The 19,945-nt window shown below is 47.3% G+C and overlaps 1 protein-coding gene across 2 annotated transcripts in view; it reads left to right on the plus strand.

Moving 5' to 3' along the window:
* Window positions 1–19,945, plus strand: part of LOC137327517 (1,4-alpha-glucan-branching enzyme-like) — a 426,685-nt gene that overhangs the window by 390,864 nt on the left and 15,876 nt on the right. For both annotated transcript variants that reach the window (XM_067993414.1, XM_067993415.1), the window contains exon 15: window positions 2,813–2,930. In XM_067993414.1, the coding sequence (XP_067849515.1) occupies window positions 2,813–2,930 (118 nt within the window). The remainder of the gene's footprint in view (window positions 1–2,812; window positions 2,931–19,945) is intronic.

Genomic DNA, 19,945 nt, shown 5'->3' on the forward strand with positions numbered 1-19,945 from the left:
CATTCGGCCCATCGAGTCCATGCCCGTCTCTATGCAAGAGCAATCCAGCTGGTCCCACTCCCCCACCCTGTCCCCGTACCCCTGCAAATTTTTTCCTTTCAAGTACTTATCCAGTTCCCTTTTTTTTTATTCGTTCATGGGATGTGGGCGTCGCTGGCGAGGCCGGCATTTATTGCCCATCCCTAATTGCCCTTGCGAAGGTGGTGGTGAGCCGCCGCCTTGAACCGCTGTAGTCCGTGAGGTGAAGGTTCTCCCACAGTGCTGTTAAGTCGGGAGTGAATCGAATTGGCTGAAGACTGGCTTCTGTGATGGTGGGGATATCGGGAGGAGGCCGAGATGGATCATCCACTCGGCACTTCTGGCTGAAGATGGTTGCGAACGCTTCAGCCTTGTCTTTTGCGCTCATGTGCTGGATTTCGCCATCATTGAGGATGGGGATGTTTGCAGAGCCTTCTCCTCTCGTCAGTTGTTTAATTGTCCACCACCATTCACGACTGGATGTGGCAGGACTGCAGAGCTTTGATCTGATCCGTTGGTTGTGGAATTGCTTCGCTCTGTCTATAACATGTTGCTTCCGCTGTTTAGCATGTATGTAGTCCTGTTTTGTAGCTTCTCCAGGTTGGCACCTCATTTTTAGGTACGCCTGGTGCTGCTCCTAGCATGCTCTTCTACACTCCTCATTGAACCAGGGTTGATCCCCTAGTTTGTTGGTAATGATAGAGTGAGGAATATGCCGGGCCACGAGGTTACAGATTGTGGTGGAATACAATTCTGCTGCTGCTGATGGCCCACAGCGCCTCATGGATACCCAGTTTTGAGCTGCTAGATCTATTCTGAATCTATCCCATTTAGCACGGTGGTAGTGCCACACAACACGTTGGATGGTGTCCTCAGTGTGAAGAAGTGACTTCGTCTCGACGAGGACTTGTGGGGTGGTCACTCCTACCAATACTGTCATGGACAGATGCATTTGCGACAGGTAGATTGGTGAGGACGAGGTCAAGTAGGTTTTTCCCTCGTGTTGGTTCGCCCACCACTTGCCGCAGGCCCAGTCCGCCAGCCATGTCCTTCAGGACTCGGCCAGCAATGGTACTACCGAGCCACTCTTGGTGATGGACATTGAAGTCCCCCACCCAGAGTACATTCTGTGCCCTTGCTACCCTCAGTGCTTCCTCCAAGTGGCGCTCAACATGGAGGAGGACTGATTCATCAGCTGAGGGAGGACGGTAGGTGGTAATCAGCAGGAGGTTTCCTTGCCCATGTTTGACCTGATGCCATGAGATTTCATGGGGTCCAGAGTCAATGTTGAGGACTCCCAGGGCCACTCCCTCCTGACTGTATATCACTGTACCACCACCTCTGGTGGGTCTTTCCTGCCGGTGGGACAGGACATACCCAGGGATGGCGATGAAAGAATCTGGGATGTTGGCTGAAAGGTATGATTCTGTGAGTATGGCTATGTCAGGCTGTTGCTTGACTAGTCTGTGGGACAGCTCTTCCAATTTTGACACAAGTCCCCAGATGTTAGTGAGGAAGACTTTGGAGGGTCGACTGGGCTTGGTTTGCCTTTGTCATGTCCGGTGCCTAGTGGTCCGATGCCGGGTGGTCCGTCCGGTTTTATTCTTCTTATGACTTTTTGTAGTGAGATTGTACCACTGAGTGGCTTGCTAGGCCATTTCAGAGGGCATTTAAGAATCAACCACATTGCTGTGGGTCTGCAGTCATATGTAGGCCAGACCGGGTAAGGACAGCAGGTTTCCTTCCCTAAAGGACATTGGTGAACCAGATGGGTTTTTACAACAATCCGGTAGTTTCATGGCCACCATTACTGATACTAGTTTTTTTATTCCAGATTTTATTTAATTAATTGAATTTAAATTCTCCAGCTGCCATGGCTGGATTTGAACTCATGACTCTGGATTATTAGTCCAGTAACATAGCCACTATGCAGGCCATGATTGAATCTGCCTCCACCACCCCCTCGGGCAGTGCATTCCAGATCCTAACCACTCGCTGTGTAAAAAAGTTTTTTCTCATGTCACCTTCGGTTCTTTTGCCAATCACCTTAAATCTATGTCCTCTGGTCATTTACCCTTCCGCCAATGGGAACAATTTCTCTGTATCTAGACCCCTGATGATTTTGAATACCTCTATGGAATCTCCTCCCAACCGTCTCTGTTCCAAGGAGAACAACACCAGTCTATCCACGTAACTAAAGTCCTTCATCCCTGGAATCATTCTCGTAAATCTCTTCTGCACCCTCTCTAAGGCCTTCACATCTTTCCTAAAGTGCGGTGCCCAGAACTGGACACAATACTCCAGTTGTGGTTGAACCAGTGTTTTATAAAGGTTCATCATCATTTTCTTACTTTTGTACTCTGTGCCTCTATTTATAAAGCCCAGGATCATGTATGCTTTTTTTTAACCGCTTTCTCAATCTGGGTTTAATGGGGTAGATGTAGAGAAGATATTTTGACTTGTGGGGGAAGCCAGAACTAGCGGCCATAAATATGAGATAGTCATAAATAAATTAAATTGGGAATTCAGGAGAAACTTCTTTACCCAGAGAGCGGTGAGAATGTGCAATTTGCCACCACATGGATTAGTTGAGGCCAATTGCACGGATGCATTTAGGGTGGCTGACATAGACCTGTTGGGCAGAATGGCCTGTTTCTGTGCTGTAAATTTGAAGTAATTCTTTGTATGTGCACCCAGGGATTTGTCACTATAAGTGATTGAGCTGTGTGCACGCTTGGATAATTTGTCAGAGCACTTATGAGTGGGTTGTTTTTTCCTTAATCTGTTCGCCCAGGTATAAGATGGTCCTGGATACTGACGCAGGAGACTATGGCGGACATGGGCGATTAAATCACAACACGGACTTCTTCACCAATCCCCAACCCCAAAATAACCGTGCCAACTCAGTGATGGTAGGTACAGCGACCGGTGTGTAGTCAGGAGGATATCACCAAAGTGGTTGTGCGAACATACGTAAATAACGGGCAGGAAAAGACCAGCTGGTCCATCAAGCCCACCCCACACTCATGATGGCCGGGACATCCTGACCAGACACTTCCCCCCCCGCCCCCCCCCCCCCCCCCCAACCTACTTACCACAGTCATGTAATCGCCTGGGAGGGGCAAATGACAAGAGAAAAACCCCAGGACCAATTGGGGAAGAAAACTCTAGAAAATCCCTCTCCGACCTCTCGGGCGATTGAAACCAGTCCAGAAGATCACACGGACCAAGTGTCCGTTATCTATTAATCCACTTACCTTCTATATGATGCAGTCTTTGCCCCAGTCAAGGACCGGCCCAGCTCCCTCTTCGTAGAATCATAGAATCATACAGCACAGAAGGAGGCCATTTGGTCCATCGTGCCTGTGCCGGCTGTTTGAAAGAGCGTACTGTGCCCACTTGAGCTGTGAGAAACAGCCAGTTATAGACTGTGTCCTTCCAAACCTGGGTGAGTCCAGGGAAGAGCTTTGGGCTGTATAACACTGGGGTGAGGTACTGCTGGTTACAGGTCTGTTACTGGCGTTGGCAACAGTGGGTTCAATGTGATAAATTAAAAGTATCACGCAAAGTGTATTTGTTTAAAGTGTGTTGGATATTTAAAAAGCCACTGTAGTACTTTGGTTGATAGATTTTGTTCTGCTTTTAAGAAAGAAATTGCATTTATATAGCATCTTTCACATCCTCAAAGCTCCAAAAGTGTTTTACAGCAAAAGTAGCAGCCAATCTGCACACAGCAAGGTCCCAACAAATAAATGACCAGTTAATCTGTTTTTGGTGGTGTTGGTCATGGGAGGAATGGTGGTCCAGGACACGGAGATCTCCTGTGCTCTTCTTTGATCAGTGCCACAGGATATTTAACTTCCACCTGAACAGGCCGGCGATAGTTCAGTTTGACACCTCATTAGAAAGTCAGCACCTCTGACAATGCAGGTCCCCATTGAGTGCTGGTTTTAAATTATGCGCTCATGTTCTGTGGCAGAATTTGAACTGATGGCCTTTTGACTCAGACGCAGGAGTGCTACCAACGGAGTCAAGCTGATACTGGGGGCCGGGGTGGGGGGGAGCGGGGAGTAGGGGTGTTACACATTTCTCTGTCTGCTTCCTTGCATGGTATGCTAGATTTTCTACCACTTAAAAGAATCTTCATATTGCAGGGAGGCAGTGAAAATGAAGCAATTGTATTTAAAATTCACAAATCGTAAGAGTGATGTTTTAAAATATGACAATAGGATTGTTAAATAATTCTCATATAATTATATATCTACTTCATTTATACCCATTTCTGTGAATAAATTTTTATAGGTTCAGAAGCCAGAGATAAATTAACTTGTTGGTTTATTAAATGTTGAAAGTGCAAGCAAGTATATGCTTCTATATACTCACAAGTAGGATACCCACCGGGGACTCCAGACCACTCCAATCCAGGCAAGTTCTCGGTGCTGAATACCAACAAACTATTGAAAATGGTTTATATTTATACACCTGGAGGGACAGTGCCTAAGCAACGTCAGGTGACTTGCTCTGAACCAATCAATTCCGAGACCATTGCTATGTGATCCTTACGTGTCATATGCTATCATTCAAAGGTGGCAATGTTGCACCACCCATACATAAATGTTGGAATGTGGATAGCCTCATAGATGAGATAGCCTTGCACCATTGTTATGATTCACTCTGCTTGCATTTATATAGCATCTTTCATGACCTCAGGACATCCCAAAGCGCTTTACAGCCAATGAAGTACTTTTTAAAGTGTTGTCATTGTAAGAAACATGGCAGACAATTTGCGCACAGCAAGGTCCCACAAACAGCAACGTGATAATGGCCAGATAATACATTTTAGTGATGTTGGTTGAGGGATAAATATTGGCCCAGGACACTGGGGAGAACTCCCCTGCTCTTCTTTGAAAATAGTGGTGTTTTACGTCCACCTGAGAGGGCAGATGGGGCCTCGTTTTAACGTCTCATCCGAAAGACGGCACTTTCCTCAGTACTGCACTGGGAGTGTCAGCCTGGATTAAGTCCTCAAGTCTCTGGAGTGGGACTTGAACCCACAACTTTCTGATTCAGAAGCAAGAACACTACCACTGAGCCACAGTTGACACCAGCATATTAGTAACCTACCCCAGACACGTATCTCCAAACTAGGACATAATCCTTTACACAGATCCTTTGATGAATTCTGCCCTTTCTTAAGTTGCCCTAAACTCTGCATGATCACCTCTTGCTTGACTTTCAGAATCCTAACGACCTTATTTAAAACTATGTTAGCCTCTATCACATGGAATAAATTCATAATACACAGATATTAGCGTTGATTTCTGTATTGTTAAGCTATCATGCCTAATGTACCCCTGCGGTTTCTGCACTTCCTCCTTTACTACAGCCCTCTATGCTAACTATCCCATGATGTCCTTTACTTATGCCAAGCTGTTAACCTATTAACTATCCTCGCTGCATCTTGGTGTAATCAGCTGTCAGAAGATTGAGAGAACAGTCTGTGGTGAATTATTGTCTGCTACCTCCCCACCCATAGACAAGTCCCTACTCCACTGTGGGACTGTTTGGTGAGTAGCTGTTGACTGTTTTTCTGGTGAGTTTTTTTTTTAGTCTTTAGTTTATTTTTGTTAAGTTTAGTTAATAATCTAATAAATTGAGGTATGGCAGGGCAGCTCAGTCCCATGGAATGCACATCCTGGGCCATGTGGAAACTCCAGGATGCTTCCCGTGTCCTGGACAGCCACAGGTGCAGGAAGTGTCGTCGGCTGGAGGAGCTCGAGCTCCAGGTTTCGGAGCTTGAGCAGCAGCTGGCGTCACTGAAGTGCATCCGCGAGGCTGAGAGCTACGTGGATAGCACGTTTCAGGAGAGTGCAGGCAGAGAGGAACTGGGTTCCCGCCAGACAGATAAGGAGGACCAGGCAGGTAGTGCAGGAATCCCCTGAGGGCATCTCACTCTCTAACTAGTATTTAGTTCTGAATACTGATGGGGGAGAGGGTTCCTCTGCGAACTGCAGCCAGAGCCATGACCACAGCACCATGGGTGGCTCAGCTGTACAGGGGGTGAGGAGAAAGGTCAGGAGAGTGATAGTGATGGGGGATTCAATACTTCGGGGAGCAGGCAGGCATTTCTGCAGCCGCAGACGTGATTCCAGGATGGCATGTCGCCTCCCTGGTGCCAGGGTCAAGGGTGTCACTGACCGGCTGCAGAACATTCTGGAAGGGGAGGGTGAACAGCCAGAGATCGTGGTCCATATCGGTACCAACGACATAGGTAGAAAGAGGGATGAGGTCCTGCAGGAAGATTTTAAGATGTTAGGAAAGAGATTAAGAAGTAGGACCTCAAAGGTAGTAATCTCCGGATTACTCCCGGTGCCACTTGCAAAGGAGCATAGAAATAAGAGGATAGAGCAGATGACTGCGTGGCTGGAGAGATGGCGCAGGAGGGAGGGCTTTAGATTCCTGGGGCATTGGGACCAGGTCTGGGGAAGGTGGGACCTGTACAGGCCGGACGGGTTGCACCTCAACAGAGCCGGGACGAATGTCCTCGTGGGGAGGCTCGCTAGTGCTGGTGGGGGGGGGTTCAAACTAATTTGGTCGGGGGTTGGGCACCAGGATGTAACATTGCAAAGGAGAAACAAGGGGCACAAAGGATCTGGGGAGAAAGATAGCACTAAAGCAAGTAATAGCACAGTATTAGGTGGGATCAGACTAAGACAGAGTACAAGAAGATCTAAGACTGGTTGACAGTGCATGTTTGTAAACGCACGAAGTGTGGTAAACAAGGTTGGTGAGCTGCAGGTACAAATAGCCACATGGGAATACGATGACGTGGCAATAATGGAGACCTGGCTCAAAAAAGGGCAGGATTGGGTACTAAATATTCCTGGATACAAGGTGTTCAGGAAAGATAGGGAAGGGAAGAAAGGAGGGGGAGGGTGGCAGTATTGATTAAGGAGAATATTGCAGTGCTGGAGAGAGAGGATGTCCTGGAGGGGTCAAGGACAGAATCTATTTGGTTAGAGTTAAGAAACAAAAGAGGTGCCATTACACTACTGGGGGTATTCTATAGGCCGCCAACTAGTGGGAAGGATATAGAGGAGCAAATTTGCAACAAAATTACACAGAGGTGCAAAAGCTATAGAGTAGTGATAATGGGGGACTTCAACTATCCTAATATAGACTGGATAATAATAATATAAGGGGCAAAGAGAGGAAGGAATTTTTGAAATGTGTTCAGGATAACTTTCTTGACCAGTAAGTTTCTGGCCCAATAAGGAAGGAGGCATTGCTGGACTTGGTTCTAGGGAATGAGGTGGGCCAAGTGGAGCAAGTGTCAGTGAGGGAGCAGCGATCATAGTATCATAAGGTTTAGAATAGCTGTGGAAAAGGACACGGACCACTCTAAAGTAAAAATATTCAATTGGAGGAGGGCCAATTTCAATGGGATGAGAACAGATCTGGCCCGGGTAAATTGGAATCAAAGATTGGCAGGCAAAACTGTAATTGAACAGTGGGTAGCCTTTAAGGAGGAAATGATTCGGGTACAGACAAGGTACATTCCCACTAGGGAGAAAGGTAGGGCAACTAAAGCCAGAGCTCCCTGGATGACAAAAGACAAAGCGAGTAAGATGAAATGGAAAAAAGGGGTGTATCACAGATGTCAGGTTGATAACACAAGTGAGAACCAGGCAGAATATAGAAAGTTCAGAGGGGAAGTGAAAATGGAAATAAGAGGGGCAAAGAGAGAGTATGAGAATAGACTGGCGGGAACATAAAAGGGAATCCAAAAGTCTTCTACAGGCATGTAAACAGTAAACGGGTAGTAAGAGGAGGGGTGGGGCCAATTAGGGACCATAAAGGAGATCTATTAATGGAGGCAGAGGGGATGGCTGAAGTACTAAATGAGTACTTTGCATCTGTCTTTACCAAGGAAGAAGATGCTGCCAGAGTCTCAGTAAAGGAAGATGTAGTTGAGATACTGGATGGGCAAAATTTGATGAAGAGGAGGTACTAGAAAGGCTAGCTGTACTTAAAGTAGATAAGTCATCCGGTCTGGATGGGATGCATCCTAGGTTGCTGAGGGAATAAGGGTGGAAATTGCAGAGGTACTGGCCATAATCTTCCAAACATCCTTAGATACAGGGGTGATGCCAGAGGACTGGAGAATTGCAAATGTTCCACCCTTGTTCAAAAAAGGGTGTAAGGATAAACCCAGCAACTACAGGCCAGTCAGTTTAACCTCAGTGGCGAGGAAACTTTTAGAAACGATAATCCAGGACAGCAGTGGTGAACGGTTGTTTTTGGACTGGAGGGAGGTGTACAGTGGTGTTCCCCAGGGGCCGGTGCTGGGACCACTGCTTTTCTTGATATATATTAATGACTTGGACTTGGGAGTACAGGGCACAATTTCAAAATTTGCAGATGACACAAAACGTGGAATGTTAGTGAACAGGATAGTGATAGACTTCAGGAGGATATAGACAGGCTGGTGGCATGGGCAGCACATGGCAGATGAAATTTAACCCAGAAAAATGCAAAGTGATGCATTTCAGTAGGAAAAATGAGGAGAGGCAATATAAACTAGAGGGCACAATTCTAATAGGGGTACAGGAACAGAGAGATCTGGGGGTAGATGTACACAAATCATTGAAGGTGGCAGGGCAGGTTGAGAAAGCGGTTAAAAAAAGCATACGTGGTCCTGGGCTTTATAAAACGAGGTACAGAATACAAAAGTAAGGAAATGATGATGAACCTTTATAAAACACTGGTTCGACCACAACTGGAGTATTGTGTCCAGTTCTGGGCACCGCACTTCAGGAAAGATGTAACGGCCTTAGAGAGGGTACAGAAGAGATTTACTGGAATGATTCCAGGGATGAGAGACTTTAGTTACGTGGATAGACTGGAGAAGCTGGGGTTGTTTCCCTTGGAACAAAGAGAAGGTTGAGAGGAAATTTGATCGAGGTATTCAAAATCATGAAGGGTCTAGACAGAGTAGATAGAGAGAAACTGTTCCCATTGGCGGAAGGGACAAGAACCAGAGGGCATAGATTTAAGGTGATTGGCAAAAGAACCAAAGGTGACATGAGGAAAAACTTTTTTACACAGCGAGTGGTTAGGATCTGGAATGCACTGCCCGAGGGGGTGATGGAGGCAGATTCAATCATGGCCTTCAAAAGGGAACTGGATAAGTATTTGAAAGGAAAAAATTTGCAGGGCTACAGGGATAGGGCGGGGGAGTGGGACGAGCTGGATTGCTCTTGCATGGAGCCAGCGTGGACTCGATGGGCCGAATGGCCTCCTTCCATGCTGTAACCTTTCTATGATTCGATGACTGTTGAGTGCAGTATTCCTCCATTTGGCGGGTGTCATGCAGACAACATGTTGAAGGTTCAGTGCACCAGATGTGTACCATAGGCAGCTCACCAGAGCTGCCTGCCTGACCCCTGGAGCCCTGTTGATGCACCCTTCCTGCAGTCCAGTCTTGAAATGCAGCAGCAAATTCAAAACTGCTCGAAGTTAAGGAAAAAAAGATTGCAAATACTGGGAAATCTGCAATAAAAATAGAAAATGCTGGAGATACGTAGCTAGCACCTACCTGCAAAGAGAGAAGGCAGGTTAATGTTTCAAGTGTAAACCCTTCATCAGATCGCAGGCTAGCCGTTCTGTCTGAGCTGTGACCCTGTGGCTTTCCACTTGACCTTTTTGTTTATTCGTTCATGGGATGTGGGCGTCGCTGGCGAGGCCGGCATTAATTGCCCATCCCTAGTTGCCCTTGAGAAGGTGGTGGTGAGCCGTCTTCTTGAACCGCTGCAGTCCGTGTGGTGAAGGTTCTCCCACAGTGCTGTTGGGAAGGGAGTTCCAGGATTTTGACCCAGCGACGATGAGGGAACGACGATATATTTCCAAGTCGGGATGGTGTGTGACTTGGAGGGGAACGTGCAGACCTGCTAGGCCCATTCCCACCCTATCCTCTCCCTCTTTAATCTCTTACACTGTTCCAGCCAGGCTAAACCTGAGCTTCAGGAGCAGTATCTCCTCTTTCCCCTGGGCACTCTGCAACCCTGTGGTCTGAACACTAACTTTAGTAACTGCGGACCCTGACGATATCCTCGATTTTCTCTGCAGCAGTGGTACTGGTGATGTGGGGGTGGGTCTCTTGGTGTCTGGGGGTGGGGTAGCAGGTTAACATTTGGGGTGGAGACCTTTGACAGAGCACAGTGATGGCACGAGTGTGCACCTGTGGTATGGAACTATTTTTTCTCTGTTCCAGACTGGTGGACCAACTGTGTCTGGTCTACATTTTCTGTTTTATTTCAGACCTGTTCTTCTCCCGTTTCCCTAATTTTTTGCTGTGCATTACATAGACTAGAAACATGGAAAATAGGAGCAAGAGTAGGCCATTCGGCCCTTCGGGCCTGCTCCGCCATTCAAAATGATCATGGCTGATCGTCTAATTCAGTGCCCTGTTCCTGCTTTTTCCCCATATCCCGTGATCCCTTTAGCATTTTGGCTTGTATTCCCTCGAGTATAGAAGATTAAGGGGTGATCTAATCGAGGTGTTTAAGATGATTCAAGGATTTGCTTGGGTAGATAGAGAAACTATTTCCTCTGGTGGGGGGAGTCCAGAACAAGGGGGCATAACCTTAAAATTAGAGCCAGGCCGTTCAGGGGCGATGTCAGGAAGCACTTCTTCACACAAAGGGGAGTGGAAATCTGGAACTCTTTCTTCCACCACCCCCCCCCCCAAACAAAAAGCTGTTGAGGCTGGAAATTAGTTGGGGGAGGGGGACAGAGAAATGACTGTCTGTGTGTTCCTCAAGTTTGGTGTTTCGTACATGTAGTTCTTTACCTGTGGCCTGGGGGGATGGTTCGTGATAAACTGAGAGGCCAGGAAGACCGTGTTTGAGCTCCATGCGATGCACCGCATAACTGTGCCGACCTCACCTATTCGCTAACGGAGTGCGCTCAGCGTTCCGTTTTCGGTAGCCCCTGTGATCAGTTTGGTGAGACTGATTGCTGCCGCTGCCACATCCATCGCTCCCAAGAGCCTAATGGAAGCTTCGAAATGGATTTCTGACAGAAAATAACCTGCAGATTTACTGCTTTGGAACTCTTCTCTCTCTCTCTCTCTCTCGCCTATCTACCACTTGCTCCACCAGCCTCTGTCCCATTTTTGTAGAAATCGATGCGGACAAGTTGTTCTCTTTTCCTGTGGGACTTCTTAATACGGCTGCAGCAGTGTTTTTTTTTCCAGTTCAGAATGAACTACGGCTCTTGGCAGTCCTTGCTGGCCATGAACAACTACAGATAGCTGCATAAATCCCACAGCCAGGATTCACACACTGACTACTGAGGGTTTGTTGTCCTATTACGCTGATTGATGGAGCCCTCCTTTACTTACAGACCATGTCCTTCTGGGTTTTATGATCTTTTAAATGCAAACGATAGGTTCAAGGTGAGAGGGTTGGGCCTTTATTAAGCTTCCCTTCACTAAGCTTCCCTTCACCAGTATTAATCTTGTGAAAGGTAATGCAGAAGAGAGAGAGAGGGTCACCATGCCTCCTCACTAACACTTTGTGCCGACATTGTCTCCTAATCTCTGTTCAAAGACCGGCTGGACGAGGTTCTGCTCCTGCCGCTTGTAGTGAAGGTGGGCAGTGCAGCTCGGTGCAGTGGCTGCGCGGTATTACGATCCATCTCTCCCAGAGCGAGTGGCTTCGGTTACCGTGACATCTCGCCATCTACCGCACGGAGTGTAATCTGCTGCCAGAGCGTCTCGATTTTGGACTGAAAGTCCCAAAGTGAGACGGTTCCTGAGTGATGGTGACTCACTAACTGTGCTGCAGATCCCTCCCTCCCTCACCCCCCCACCCCCACCCCCCGGAAAGCCAGTTCACTCAGGTAACACAACCTGTAACCACAGCACGAGAGACAAATCACTGACCAAGTAGCCAATCCTGCCACCTCTCTGACAACCAGAATTGCAGCAGATGAGCTTCCGACCCCATAATCCGCTCCATCACCAAGACCGCCTACCTCCACCTCCATAACACCACCCGCCTCTGCTCCTGCCTCAACTCATCAGCAGCTGAAACCCTCATCCATGCTTTTGTTACCTCCAGACTTGACTATTCCAATCCCCTCCTGGCCGGTCCCCCATCTTCCACCCTCCATAAACTTGAGCACATCCAAAACTCTGCTGCCCGTATCCTAACTCGCATCAAGTCCCGTTCCCCCATCACTCCCTGTGCTCGCTGACCTACATTGGCTCCCGGTCGAGCAATGCCTCGATTTTAAAATTCTCATCCTTGGTTTCGAATCCCTTCTAGGCCTCGCCCCTCCCTATCTCTCTAACCTCCTCCAGCCCTACAACCCTCCGAGATCTCTGCACCCCTCCAATTCTGGCCTCTTGCGCATCCCTGATCTCCGTCGCCCCACCATTGGCGGCCGTGTCTTTCCCTAGCTTTGAAATTCCCTCCCTAAATCCCTCTGCCTCTCCAACTCTCCTCCTTTAAGACGCTCCTTAAAACCTACCTTTTAACCAAGCTTTTGGTCACCTGTCCTAATATCTCCTTATGTGGCTCGGTGTCAAATTTTGCTTGATAATCGCTCCTGTGAAGCTCCTTGGGTCGTTTTACTACGTTAAAAGCGCGATATATATGCACGTTGTTGTAGTTGACTTGGGAGTAGATCACATGCCAGGCTGTCGACCAGCATCGGCAGAGATGTCCAGACCACGTCCTTCCCAGCAGGGGGATTACTAGGAGTGGAAATCCTGGCTGAATTTTTTTCTGCTCCCTCATTAGCCAAGTGTCCAATATTTATTGCTGCTCCTGGATCCGTACCCTAGCAGGAGTCTGCACCTTCAGGGGGAACAGGGGAGAAAAATAGAAGACAGTTAATAATTGCAGGTTCTTAGCCTTGTGTGAAGCCCCCAATCCCAATACATTGTTTCCTTTGCTTTAAGTGGGGATCAGTCCTGCAAGGTGAGCTTTTACACGCAGTCTGAGTCTGCGTTATTCAATTTAGCACGGTAACACGTGTGAGCTCAATAGGTAATTGTAAGGGTGCTCAGTGAAGAACTGAAAGGAAAGAGAAAACAGCTGAGAACCAGTCACTGTAACAACCAGTGAAAGAAGGCAAGAACTTACATTAATACAGCGCCTTTCACAACCTCAGTGCTTCACAGTGAAGTATTTTTTGAAGTGTAGTCACTGTTGTAATGTAGGAAATGCAGCAGCCAATTTGCGCACAGCAAGCTCCCACAAACAGCAATGTGATAACGACCAGATAATCTGTTTTAGTGATGTTGGTTTAGGTACAAACATCGGCCAGGATATCGAGGAGAACTCCCCTGCTCTTCTTCGAAATAGTGGCCATGGGATCTTGTACATCCGCCTGAGAGGGCAGGCAGGGCCTCAGTTTAACGTCTCGTCCGAAAGATTTGGCAAAGGCTGCATTGGGTTGGGATGTGTTCAGGCTTTGCTAAGCTTTCAGAATTTTGTCACCGTATTTTGAAACTCCCCAACCCTTCAAATTTGACTTACAATTTTCCCCTCCCACTACGAGGGTGCTGTCTGCGCAGGTCCAAATCTGCACCTTAGCTGCACATAATCACGGTGAGCAGCTGACCCTTGAGAAACTGGCCCCATACGGCACACTCAGATTTGTCTCAGCGCAAAACCGTTTTTAACCATTGGGGTGTAAACTGCAGCTGTGATTTTTAAAATCCCCCCCCCTCCCACTTCCCCAGTGCCTCCTCCCCAGGACAGGGAGAATAGCCAGTTCATTATTGTACCAGTGATGAACTCCGGCAGTGGTTAAGTCACTCTGTCACAGTGTTTTCACCGGGACGATACTTCTTCAACACCAGTAAACAATACAAATGGTGTTACAGTGGTTGCGTAGTAATTTACACTTCACTCACTTCTTGCTGAGGTGTGCCACCGGGGCCTATTTTAACAAGATTTTTAATAGATTTTTTGTTTTGTTTTTACATCGGGGAAAGTAAAGGATTTGCTTAATCAGGATATTGAATGGGGAGCCTGTCTCGAGAACGCACCTAATAAACCTGTCCAGGATACGATTAAATATGGCCGTGGAACTTTTATTACCCCAGTCCCAGGTGCCAGTTATGTTTTATAGATGTTGATGAGCGTACCTTGAACTTTAAGCTCCTGGGCTGTTCGAGGACAACTGGCAATTATAACTATGGATCAGCTACTGGCTGCGTACGGTTACAGATCCCCCGTAATGGAATGTGACCTTTCTATGTTTCAGCAATAATAGTTTGGGGGCGAGATCCGTACATTACAATGCTTAAAGAGGAAAGCAAGGGAAGGAATGGGAGAAAAAATAAATCACATCTCCTTTTATTCTATGATGTGGAGATGCCGGTGATGGACTTTTATTCTAACAGCAGGTTATTTTTTTTTTAAAGTTCTACTGAGTCTCTCTGAGAAAAAGAACTTGCATTTATATAGCATCTTTCACAACCTGAGGACGTCCCAAAACGCTGTACTGCCAATGAAGTACTCTTGAAGTGTAGTCACTGTTGTAATGTAGAAAACGCGGCAGCCAATTTGCGCACAGCAAGATCCCGCAAGCAGCAGCGATAATGACTGTTATAATTTTTTTGTGATGTTGGTTGAGGGATAAATATTGGCCAGGACACTATGGAGAACTCCCCTGCTCTTCTTCAAAATAGTGGCCGTGGGATCTTTTACGTTCTGCCTGAAGGGGGCAGAAGGGGCCTCAGTTTAACGTCTCATCCGTAAAACAACACCTCCGACAGTGCTGCACTCCCTCTGTACTGGCACTGGGAGTGTCGGCCTGGATTACGTGCTCAGGTCTCTGGGGAAGAGGTCCGGGTGTCACGGCACCAACTGCCCTCCGGTACCTCGCCCCAGTGGCCGTTATTCATGAGTGAGCCCAGACAGGGCACGTGGAGCCGCGTCCCGCCCTTGTCTGGGAGTCCTGACCCCCGCTGTTCCCAGTCGGAATGCCCGTTCTAAATTCCCTGTGCCTGTTTTCTCTTAACGCAGGAGCCAACCCGTTTAAAATAAACGGTGATTTGTGCCGAGGGGAGAAAAATACCCGGCCAGTGCCCGCCCGCAAGGCTGTATGTTGCTTTCCAGCAGCACTCGCGGTATGTCGATCGCGTTTGGGGCCCTGGCTGATTCTTCTCCCGAGATCAGATGACGCAGAGACAAACTGTAGTTCGTCAGCTGCTGCCCTGACTGAGATTGGCTAACTCGCACAGACCAGAAATTGTACTTGGGTCTTGTATATTCCCTCCCTAAACCTCTCCGCCTCTCTACCTCTCTCTCCTGCTTTAAGACGCTCCTTAAAACCCACCTCTTTGACCAAGCTTTTGGTCACCTGTCATAATATCTCCTTATGTGGCTCGGTGTCAGATTTTGTTTGATAATCGCTCCTGTGAAGTACCTTGAGATGTTAACGGTGCTATATAAATGCAAGTAGTTGTTGTTTTTGTGTGTGGCTCAGTATTACTCCGTACTGTGTAATCACCTCCCCCCTCACATTGCAAGAGCTAAAAATATCCACTTACAAAGCTAAATATTCACCGTTGATGGTTGGTTTTAATGAGTTGGCGATTCTCACCAGCATTTATTAACATGCGAGTTTTCCTGCTCCTCTGGCTGCACCTCAAACATTTATTTCAAAGAGGTAGAAAAAGAGGCAGGGCGATTGTAGAGTTTCCTAAACACTCAGGTTAGAACAGGCCGAGAGGACAGAGCCAGAACCATCAGAACTACCAATCAAGTCAGCCTCTCGCGCATCCTGAAATAGGTGGGGACTGTCTGCACTCTCTCTGTCTCTCCAGTACCTTTGTCTGTTTCAGGTTGTGATGCATTTGAATTTTTTGTTGACTGAGCTAGTCTTGAATGGAAAGTGCAGACGTGTGAATGGGAGTCCGAAGACCTGACCTTCCACCCTCTCACTTCTCTTTGCATTACAACTCTGGAATGCGCTGCCTGAAAGGGCGGTGGAAGCAGATTCAGTAATAACTTTCAAAAGGGAATTGGATAAATACTTGAAGGGGAAAAATTTGCAGGGCTATGGGGAAAGAGCAGGGGAGTGGGACTAATTGGATAGCTCGTTCAAAGAGACGGCACAGGCACGTTGGGCCGAATGGCCTTTTTCTGCACTGTATGATTCTATGATTCTAACTCTGTCTATCAATCTAATGAAGGTCAGTTCATAGAGTCTTACAGCATGGAACGAGGCCGTTCGGCCTGTTGTGCCCATGTCGGCTCTCTGAAAGAGCTATCCAATTTGGTCCCACACTGCAGCTTTCTCCTCTGAACTTTCCTCTCCATTCCCTCCTAAGATCCCAATCCCCCATCCTACACACTTTTTCCCTTCCCTGTAATTCTACTGTATTGAGATTAAGACTCCTCGGTCCGATCCCTCGCTAACACGCTCAGGGCCCTGAAGATTGTGGAACTCTTCACCTCCCTTCTACAATCTACAGGCTTTTAAAACCCAAGTTCAATATCTTTTAACCAATACTTCTTGTGTTATCCCATCTTCTTTCCTACTGTTTTTTAGCCTTGGTTATGCCCTACACTGAGAACCTTAGCACTTTGCTTAGATTACTCAATGATAATTTAAAAAGGCACCTTTGGTATATACTGGGCTTTATAAATAATAACATCTGTCAGAGGTGCCATCTTTCAGATATGATGAAAAACAAAATGTAAAAGATCCCATGGCACAATTCGAAGTTCTCCCCAGTGTCCTGGCTAATATTCATCCTCAATCAGCAGCATCAAAAAAAAAATCAAGAGCTGGGGTTGTTCTCCTTAGAGCAGAGACGGTTAAGGGGAGATTTAATAGAGGTGTTCAAAATTATGAGGGGTTTTGATAGAGTAAATAAGGAGAAACTGTTTCCAGTGGCAGGAGGGTCGGTAACCAGAGGACACAGATTTAAGGTAATTGGCAAAAGAACCAGAGGGGAGATGAACAGAATTTTTTTTACACAGCGAGTTGTTCTGATCTGGAACGCGCTGCCTGAAAGAGTGGAGGAAGCAGATTCAATAATAACTTTCAAAAGGGAATTAGATAAATACTTGAAAGGAAAAATTTTCAGGGCTATGGGGAAAGAGCAGGGGAATGGGACTAATTGGATAGCACTTTTAAAGAGTCGGCACAGGCACGATGGGCTGAATGGCCTCCTATGCTGTATGATTCTAGGTCATTTATCTCATTTGCTGTGCGTAAACTGGCTGTCGTGTTTGCTTTAAAACAACAACAAATGAACTTCAAAAGTAATTGATTGGCTGTTGAGGGTGCAAAGACTGTACATAAATGCAAATTCTTTCTTTTCATTGTTAATGGCAGTCATTTATTTCTATAAAACCGAGCACAATGCTAAGAGGTGCAGTGTAACAAGTGTCATTTGATCTTGTTTCTACATATTCAGTAAAAAAAAAAATCAACCAAAGACAGCTGAAAAGAGGATTGATATCAGCATGGCTCAGCTGGTAGCACTCCTGGCTCTGAATCGGAAGCTTATGGTTTTTAAGCCCCACTCCAGGATTTATCTCGGCGAGTGTGGTACCAGGAATTGAACATAGGAGTTTCCTGGTCTGCAAGATTTGCTCCATCAACACTTGGAGTCATCAACGGAGCCTGAATTTGTGTTTAAAAGGATCCGTGTTGGGTTACGGCTTTACCGTCTGGAGATTTTAGCCGCATGGTGGCTGAGCTTTCCTGATAAAAGACTCCTTCTGTTCTGTTCTGTTCCCCGCATCTGTAGTATTTCGCTTTTCCTTCTGTTCTGTTGTTCCATTGACTTTTCTTCCCCATAGGTTTGTGTCTGTTTATGCAATGGAGAAACCTGGGCATCTGTGATATGAATGAAGCTCAAATTACTAACTGTTTTGGCAGATTCTTATAAATCTTGTTGTCAAACTGCCCAACATTTTTGTGATGCTGTGAGACAACTGGTACACACCAGCGTTTGACTGTGGTCCATAGTCTGTATTTTATCCACAAGTATTGTTCTGTGCTTATTAAATAGGTCCAGTTGTATCAGCTACAAAACAGTATCTCCTCCCCAACCCCTGCACCAATCTGGGAATTGAGACAGATTTGCATTTTTATAGTGTCCTATCTCTGTAACCTCCTCCAGCCCGACAACCCTCTGCAATCTCTCCACTCCTCCAATTGCCCTTGAGAAGGTGGTGGTGAGCCGCCTTCTTGAACCGCTGCAGTCCCTGTGGCGAAGGTTCTCCCACAGTGCTGTTAGGAAGGGAGTTCCACTCAGATTTTGACCCAGCGACGATGAAGGAACGGTGATATATGTCCAAATCGGAATGGTGTATGACTCGGAGGGGAACTTGGAGGTGGTGTTGTTCCATAAACCTTCTGCCCTTGCCCTTCTAGGTGGTAGAGGTCGCTAGTTTTGGGAGGTGCTGCTGAAGAAGCCTTGGCGAGTTGCTGCAGTGCATCCTGTAGCTAGGACACACTGCAGTCACGGTGCGCCCGGTGGTGAAGGGAGTGGATGTTCAAGTGAATGCAGATCAAGATCCCACCAACAGCAATGAGCTGAATGGCTGGTTGATCTGTTTTTTGGCGGTGTTGGGTGAACTCTTCAGATAGAGCCATGGGATCTTTAATATCCATCTGAACTGGAGGGGGGGGGGGCCCTCGGTTTAATGTCTGATCCGATGGACCTCTAACAATGCAGCACTTCCTCAACAAAAGCAACATCCTGCATTTTGACTCCATATCCCTTAATAACCTCGGCTGGCAAAAATCTATCGATCTTGGATTTAAAATTATTCATTGAGCTAATATCTTTTTGTGGGAGAGAGTTCCACACTGAGAGATAGTATAAATTGTCATTTAGAAAGGCACGGATTAATTGAGGACAATCGGCATGGATTTGTTACGGGAAGGTCGTGTCCTGACTAACTTGATTGAATTGTTTGAGAAGGTAACAAGGAGGGTCGATGAGGGTAGCGTATTGATTAGTGTACATGGATTTTAGCAAGGCTTTTGACAAGGTGCCACATTGCAGACTGGTCAGAAAAGTAAAAGCCATGGGATCCAAGGGAAAGTGGCAAATTGGATCCAAAATTGGCTCAGCGGCAGGAAGCAAAGGGTAATGGTCGATGGGTGCTTTTGTGCCTGGAAGGCTGTTTCCAGTGGGGTCCCGCAGGGCTCAGTGTTAGGTCCCTTGCTTTTTGTAGTATATATTAATGATTTGGACCTAAATGTAGGGGGCATGAAAAAGAAGTTTGCAGATGATACAAAAATTGGCCATGTGTTTGATAGTGAGGAGGAAAGCTGTAGACTGCAGGAAGATATCAATGGACTGGTCAGGTGGGCAGAAAAGTGGCAAATGGAATTCAATCTGGAGAAGTGTGAGGTAATGCATTTGGGGAGGGCAAACAAGGCAAGGGAGTACACAATAAATGGGAGGATACTGACAGTGGTGTGGGTGGGGGTGGGTAGGGGGTGTGGGTTGTGGGGGTGGGGTTGTGGGGGTGGGGGTGGGGTTGTGGGGGTGGGGTTGGGGGGGTGGGGGGTGGGGTTGGGGGGGTGGGGGTAGGGTTGGGGGGGTGGTGGGGGAAGGGTTGTGGGGTGGGGGGGTGGGGGAGGGTGTGGGGGGGGGGGTAGGGTGTGGGGTTGGGGGTGTGGGAGGTGTGGGGGGGGCGGGGGTAGGGTTGTGGGGGTGGGGGTAGGGTTGTGGGGGTGGGGGGGGGTGGGGGTTGGGGTTGTGGGGGTGGGGGTGGACCCACAGTGACACAATCAGTTGCTGGGACCTGTGTTTACTCCTGGACTGTGGGTGGTCCAGAGTGACCCACACGCTGGCCCCCGACTGCTGTCTTGTTGGGGAGCAGCACCTTTAGGGAGTGATCTGTACGGCCATCTGTTCCACACTGTAATA

Source organism: Heptranchias perlo, chromosome 11 (assembly GCF_035084215.1).
Source record: "Heptranchias perlo isolate sHepPer1 chromosome 11, sHepPer1.hap1, whole genome shotgun sequence".
Classification (NCBI taxonomy): domain Eukaryota; kingdom Metazoa; phylum Chordata; class Chondrichthyes; order Hexanchiformes; family Hexanchidae; genus Heptranchias; species Heptranchias perlo.